This window comes from Camelina sativa, chromosome 13 (genome assembly GCF_030686135.1).
Source record: "Camelina sativa cultivar CO46 ecotype springtype chromosome 13, ASM3068613v1".
Lineage (NCBI taxonomy): Eukaryota > Viridiplantae > Streptophyta > Magnoliopsida > Brassicales > Brassicaceae > Camelina > Camelina sativa.
This window is the reverse complement of record NC_141892.1, coordinates 21495094-21503290: the sequence shown is the minus strand read 5'-3', so window position 1 is coordinate 21503290 and position 8197 is coordinate 21495094. Positions and strand designations below refer to the sequence as shown.

The window sequence follows — 8197 nt, the reverse complement described above, 5'->3', positions numbered from 1 at the left end:
GAATTAAAATACATGAGTTTTGATTCGAATGCATTTGCGGCCGCCAAATTATTAGAGCACACATTGAAGGCCCAATTAGTGTCAGAAGAAGCAGCCCATTAACCCATGTGTTTAGGGCTTCCATCAAGATAGAATCATATATAAACTTGTGTAATGTGGAGAAGAGAGGTATCTTTGAAAGTTGCCTCTTGTGGTAACTCTCCTCTTTAATCATTGTATGAAGTTCAATCAAATCCTAATCTCTTGGTGACAATCTAGTTTATTCATATTCTCTTTTCTTTATGCACTTGAATAAAGCTCTATGAGCTATCTCTTTTTCAGTTTTAGATTTCTCTATCAATAAGCTCTTTAAGAGCATAATCTATCTTGTTTGAGATTGATTTCACAAATGACCACGTCTACCACCTCCTATTGAAGTGTAACCATGATGCATGTTTTCAAGGTTAGGATGCACTCGTGAAGATCTGGATGGATTGTAAGAGATTCATTTGGAAAATTTGCAACTTCATTTAACTTACCCAAGAGTTCTTATGCATTTGAACCAAAAGTTTTCAACATACTTCACGCCTTTTAATCTTTCCAAATCAACGTTTAAAATCCAAAGCAAAAAACCGTGATGGACAAATTGTAGTAGAATCTCGCCCCAAACTATGTTTCTGGCCAAACCAAACAAATCCAAGTGCAAAGAACAATACAAAATACAATGTGAACCATATACATAATTGATGTTGTGAATAGGTGAAGGAACTGTCTTTACCTTCTGCTCTAGAATAAAGTTGTACAAATGACTCTACAACCAGGTAAAAGAATTTTATTATCCATTTCACAAAGCAACTAGTACAAGCAAATGTATGAGAATTATCTGCGGAAAACAAAGGTTTTTTGATGATAGTTAATACTATCAGATTTTTAAAAATGAATAACTAAGACTTAACCTGCTGGATATCACAATTTTTTTTTTTTAATTAACACAATCTTAATTAAATAAATTTGATTTAGCATGTCTTATATAAGTGTTGTTAAAAAATAATAAAATGATTATTTAACATTTATTAAAGTATCGTATTAATAATATTTTAATATTTTATTCAAACCCGTCTACCATACAACCCATTCTGCAAAATTTTTTGTCCCTGCTATTTTAAACTTTCTCCTGGTTCAAATAAAAAAAATAAACCATATACAAACTTTAAATATGGATGCTTATTAGTGAAAATTTTATGCTTATTCAGAGTTGGATTCATTTTGATCTTATTTATTATATGAATCGAAATTATTCTCTAAACATGTTGGTTGATGTGAGATGTTAAACACATACTTTTATATTAATTGAACTATTTATGTCTATTTTAAAAATTTGAATTACAATATATGCAGAAAACTGTTTTTTAGTTCTTTAATTATTAACTTTATGAATCATATGATGATTCAAAAAAATTAAAATATAAAAACAAAAAAAGATGATAGGAGAATCATAATTTTAAATCTTGACAAAAATTTTAGATATCTATGTTATTCATATATAATTTATTAATTATGAACAATATATTGATATTTATAAAACAAGTTAGGACCCTTATATGGATATTTCTAATTTTATAGTTAATGTTTTGAAACTTTTTTTTTTATATAAACGGTAGAGTAATTAATTGTAAAATTGTTTGGTATAGATATATATAATGACATAGATTATAATTCTTTTGAAAATCAAAATTAAGAATTTGTTTTAAAAATGTACTTCAAAAAATATAGTAGTATAGATGACATAGATTATAAGTCTTTTAAAAATAAAAGTTAAGATTTATTTCAAAAATGTACTTCAAAAATAATAATATATATATCTATACTATTAAAAGGGAAACATTTTTAATAAGTAGACATAGAGTTATAGATTATTACAATGAAATGCCACTCAAATAGGAATAAGAATATGTATAATCCTTGAAGCCAAACAGATATCAATTAATAAGGAATTGTGGAGCCAAACAGATATTAGCCATAAAATCGAAAATAAACGCGTATCCAAACAGATACAAAATAAGAAGTTTCCTAATAATGCATCATAAAGAAATCATATCAGTTTGAATAATTAAGGTAATTGACATTTTAATTACTCAATATTTTAAAAAGTTGTTTAAAGTTGCTTCCATAACAATCAAAACTTAAATTCAAAATCATATATATGTAAACTTAATTGATTTGGTTTTATACTGTGAGAAATTACGGAAACAACAAATCAATTTAATACAATTAAATAAAAACAAAATCAAAACAGTCAACAATATGTTTCCTTTATATATAAACACTCATATTGACAGTCTACCAAATATAACAAACATTTTTTTTTTATCGAATTGCATTGATAAAAGCTCTAAATGTATTTTTTAAAATTAGTAATTGTTATCTTATTTACCTAAACTACAAACCAAATCTTTCGGAGTAATTATAAAAACATTTATTCTAATTATCATATATAGTCTCGCAATAATTTAATATTTAAAAACTAGCATATTCCTCCTATAAATTTGGAGTTTAGATTCATTGGTATCTCATTAATCGAATATCATAAATTTTTGAAATTATTAATTCAAAATATATACTAATTCAAAATTTCATAAGTTAAAAATTAAAATATTTATTGTTAAGGATAATTTTAATGGATAAATAGTAACTATTAAGATTCTAATAATTTTATATTGTTATTAATTAATGTTCATAAATTTCAAATGTGCAGGTAAAATTTTCAGTTTTTGGTAAAATTAGGTAAAATGTATAAACCTAATTTTGTATACAATATATATATATATATATATATATATATTTGTCATCGATAAAATGTCCGATTTATAGTCAATCCCTACTATGCGGGATAACGCGACTTATCGAAGTCAAACTTCGGTGAAATCGGTCGCAGAGATGGTGTTGTAACCACTTGGTTAAAAGTACTTCCCACAATATATTTCTTATATGTAAATACTATGCATATGTTTTTGTGGATTATCAATTTTAACATAATATTTGCTGATTACTAACTCTGATCACATTCGATCCGAGTTAGGTATCATGTCGATCTAAATGATAACAACTTGATGAAAGCAAACCAATATAAGTTTATGTTATAAATGCTATATCAAATAAATATATCTACTAATAAAACTCCGTACATACATGCATGTTTGAATCTCTTACATATTTTTTATTCGTTGGTCTAAAATATACAATATCAAATAGTTAAATAAAATCTTAACATATAAGGGACGTGATTATCTTACTGTCCCAAAATAACATACCACATTTCTCTTATTATTTTTTTAATGTGATTATCTTTGTTGATAACAGAAACAAATCTGATCATTCTTTTGTTTAAACCGAATTAAAAACAAATCAAATATAAAATTGGTAGAATACATTTACAAACATAACTTCATATATTATAAATCAAACTTAGTTTTTGAAATCAACCTCGCACATACGTGCGGGTCCGAATATAATATTGGTTTAAACTTCGTACATTAACATATCTACCAAAAAAAGCTTTAAACTTCGTACATTCGTAATGTAATCATATTGTATGTTGATTTTTTACTTTTTTTCCAACTATGGGATAATTTTATTTTTAATACTATACGTATTTCTTCGGTATTTGGGTTTGTAAGGATGAGAATATCAGAAACGATATCACATGACCTTTATTAAGGGGGTGTTATTCAAATAAGGTTTTTAATGGATTTAAAGTATTAGTAGATTTCAGAGTCCAATGGTTTTGTAAATGCATTGAAAGTGGATTTGGATGTCATTAGTGGATTTAAAAAGCATTACTCATGGTTTTGAAAGTCATTACTAGATTTCAAATGAAGCAAACAATTTTTAGAAAAAAAGAAAATAATACAAAAAAAAAACTATGGTTCGTTTGCAGTTATGAACTTATGATATTAATTAGTAGTATCTCTAGTACGTAATTTGTAATTACTAGCTAGTATCATATCGCCTAGGTTTTAATTTTAATGGATTGAGATCTTTTTTTTAGAGATCATCGCCAACCTTGCTATTCTATTTCGAAGAGGCTTTTATCTTTACCAATCTTAGAACTCTGCATCTGCAACAGCGTCAATAGAATCGCCAACCTTGATTCTATTGACTTTGGTCCTTATGCTTCTGCAACAGCGTGTTCCGTTACCCTCAATAGACTAATGGTGAACAGTACCTCCCATCCATGTATAATCCCATACCGTCAATGAACTGAGGATGGTTCTCTTATCCTCAATAGACTAATGGTGAACGGTACCTCCCATCCATGTATAATCCCATACCGTCGATGAACTGAGGATGGCAAGTTCAACTGACGATGACGACGGTGATGATGATGATGACGACGATGACGACAGGGATGACGACGACGATGACTGACGATGATGAGACGAAGACGAAGACGATGACGATGATGACGACAATGACGAAATCACCAGATGTTATCGATGTAAAAGTTATAAATCATATGTTATTCAATCATGAATTTTAAATAGTCTCATGAAATCCACTGTTATTCAACTGATGATTTAAAAATCTACTTTGAAATCCATTATGGAGGATTTTGGAGGATTTGTTTATTTAAAAATACATAAATACAAATCTCATGGTTTTAGGTGGGATTTGAAAGAATTTTACCATAAATCATATCAACTCCCCTAAAATCTATCAAAATTCCAAATTTTCTAAATCCGAACCGGTGACATCTCAATCTGCAGTCGAATGCTCTACCACTGAGCTGTAGGCCCTTTTATTTTTTAATAATAAACAATTATTTATGTTTTTTCAACATCAACTTCGTTTTCTAATATCGTTGTTCTGGATTTCAGGGGAGCAATAGACCCATTTCAAAGTTTTGGGGTGTAATGTTACAATTTTTAAAATTAAGCGATTTTTAAATAATGATAAAATTAAGCAATCGTCGTCGTCACTTTAACTCACACTGCCGGAGTCAAAATTTTTTTTTGAAATTCAAAACAGCGAAAAACGCGATTCTGATATCGGAGATGGCGGAGAAGAAGAGATGGATAGCGATGTATACGAAACACATCAAGGAGAAGCGTAAGGTCTATCACGACGGCTTCCTTGATTTGCATTTCACCAGACGCAAGGTTTTTTTTCTTCTACTCTTTAGTCTTCGTTTGCGATTATTCGTTGGATTTGGTGGAATGAGACTTGCTTGATTTCGCGGAAGTATTCCTCTGAGCTATCTCGAAAATTTTCTCGTTTTCCGAGATTGTTTATGTCGATTTGGCTGTTGAATTGTGATTATTGATTTAGTGAAGAAGATGATACCAAGATTCACTTAAACGCAAATGATGCTTTGATTTGGTTTCCTTGTTTGATTCATTTATTCGAATATGATAGAGCTAATTACTTCTGGATTTTGGATTCTGGAAAGAACAAATTCGGAAATTTTGAGTTGAGTGGTTTTAGCAGATCTGAAGCTTAACTGCTTTTTTGAATAGGATCAGTAACATTTAACACATTTTTATTTGGATTACTTCGTTTCACAAAGGAACTCCTAAACAATATTTGGTAGATTTGTTAAGTGAATATATTGCGCTTTCCAGTTTCATCATAGTTAGATTTGGCATTCATTAAAGGAGAATGTATATTTCTTTTATGCTCATCTGTTTAGTAAAAATGTCAGAGTTAACCTTAGTGTTTTTTTGAAAAACAGGTGATGCTTTATGATGAGGCGGATAATCTACTTGAAAGCAGGATGCTAAAGGCAGGGGAAGTTGTGGACACAGGTGAAACACTCACGTTTCAAGCATACCTTGTGGATATAGGCGATCGTAAGGATGGAAGTAAGGCTTCAATTGATATAAAGGTTGAACCAAGTGATCAAGGCTCTGCGCGCAAATCATTTGCAGTGCTCAGGCCAAATTTCAAGAAAAGTTCCCTTCATGGTGGTATGATGTTTTGTTTTCCCAACTCTTACGATTTTTGTAGGGAAGTTTTGCCTCTTGAAAAGACTGTTCAACTTATCTCTCCTTTTATTCTGGCAGATGAGAAAAAACCTAACCTTGTGAATAAATTTTCTTCGAAAAGTCTCAGCCCATCTCACAATATGATTAGAGGTGAGAATTTACTTGCGTTAGTACTTAGTACCTTTGTATTACTGGAGAACTGTAAATCCCTCTTCTACTCCTACCAAGAACTTTTAATGCCTATTAATCTAATTTCCGTGGAGAATGAAACTTGAACACTGCAGGCTAGTAATAATGTTTTCCTTCTACAATTTCAGTATTCAAAAAGAGAGAACTGCATAAGTATGGGGCACTGACTGCAGACACTATGAAGTCAACAACAAAAGGTCTGATGCTTTCTTTTCCTTTCTTTGAAATGTTTCTGCATTTATCTATTGGAGAACATAATGTGGAACCTTTTCATACCTAAACTTTGGCATTTGCTTCAACCATCTAGGCATCTAGCTGAACTGTATCCATTTAGTCTGGCACACTGTATGATTGTTAGCATATTGAAGTTTGGTGGTAAATATCACACCGATGGATGATACAGCGAAATTCATGCTACGTTTCACTCCTGAATCAGTATACTTAAATCGTTTTAATTGATGTACCTTCTTGTCAGTAAACTTAAATCGTTTGAATTTATGTACCTTCTTGTTGAACAAGATTGACGCTTTTTTTCTGGAGTTCGTAGACACCTTGTATCTGATATCTCCAACAAGATGGAGAAATATGTGCTTTGTCAAAGTTCATGTTAGAGATATAATACTCTTTTCATGTGTGTGTTTTTTTTTTGCCTCTTTCTAGTATTGATAAGTAAACTTTTTGATAGAAACACATTCGTATGTATATACTTGTTGATTTTGTGCACGCTATGACTGACAGCAACAAGTATGCAGGCACTGTACCTCTTCGCTCAGCTGATAAAGAAAACAGTAGCCACCCCTTGATCAACTCTCCTTGTGATGGTAAGATATTGGAAATTTACTTACCACATCTTTTTTTCTTACATAATTGTGGTAATTGAAGCGTTTTCTCAGCTAGTTTACAATATTTGCCGCATGTCTTTCTTTTCTTGTCTAAGATGTTGAGTTTTTTTTTTTTTTTTTTTTTAATTCCAACAACTGATCAGTAGATTAGATTTGAATCGTAGAACTCATGTCTGTAAAACCACATTCCTCCAATCATTCTACTGTTTGATATTGCAATAGGTTAATCTGACATCCTGTCCTTAAAAATGGCACTGTGTGAATGTGCAGGAAGGTCCGCTGTAGATTCAAGGTTGGAGAATGATAAGTTAAGCAAAGACAAGCCTTTACGTGATGGTGGGTCAAAAATGTACATTTAAATGATTGGGTTTTTCTTCAAGTGGTTTCTTTATAATACCAATTCATGAGAACATACGTTAACCAAACGTTTTCTTTTCTGTGTAGTTAATCAGATTCTCTCCATTCTTCAGAGACGGAATGTTACAGAGACATGTTCGGATAATAACCCGCAAACATCAGTGCTTTTAACACCTCCAGAATCTGATACCCGCCAAAGCCACAAGATGGAGTCTGTTTCAACGAAAGGTAACTCTGGAGTTCAAAATTTTTAGACTTGTAGAGCTTAACTGAATCCAAATATAAATAGGTAGCCATTCAGTATACAAAACTGTAGTTACAGTTATTATGGTTATATCTAATTTTATTGTTGAAAGCTAAAAGATTTTGTTTCTTTTGCTTATCTGAGTTGCAGCAGCATCTAGGGAAGAAGTAATGGTGCAAGAAACCTCATCGGCCAGCACAAGAGGTTGCTTACTGAGTGATCCTCCGAGTTTTGACTTCGGAATATAAACAGACCCCTCAAGATATCATTTTACATAAATAGGTAACTCGTTTTTTGTTTCATTTTACCTCAAAATATAGTTTTATAATCTAAGCTGGGTGAAAATCAAAACTGGTAACTAGTAAGTATGTACCGTGTGTATCAAGAAAGATTGAAAATTTGTTGGTGTACGCTTATTAGGGTAAAATTATAATAGTGAAGTCTTCTGTAATTCACCATTGTAATTAGACCTGGATGGTTTATGTTCCAATTTGCGTCCAAGTTAACTACAAAAATAACAAAGGACAAGTAATTCATACATTACAAATTAATCAGTTTCCATGAATTTCTCTTAATTAATGTACGGTGGCGTGAAAGTTGTC

At 30.8% G+C, this 8197-nt stretch overlaps 1 protein-coding gene across 2 annotated transcripts; it reads left to right on the top strand.

Moving 5' to 3' along the window:
- The first annotated feature begins 4945 nt into the window (after positions 1-4945).
- LOC104737079 (uncharacterized) lies at positions 4946-8117 on the top strand. 2 transcript variants are annotated; one of them, XM_087480045.1, is made up of 8 exons: positions 4946-5138; positions 5711-5945; positions 6042-6113; positions 6281-6349; positions 6905-6973; positions 7265-7330; positions 7439-7579; positions 7749-8117. In XM_087480045.1, exons 1-8 carry the CDS (start codon positions 5034-5036, stop codon positions 7841-7843), a joined length of 852 nt encoding a protein of 283 aa, XP_087336171.1. In that variant the 5' UTR covers positions 4946-5033; the 3' UTR covers positions 7844-8117. The 2 variants fall into 2 exon arrangements, with proteins under 2 accessions (XP_087336171.1, XP_010455481.1); XM_010457179.3 differs by having other exon boundaries at positions 4947-5138; positions 7746-8117.
- Positions 8118-8197: the final 80 nt, after the last annotated feature.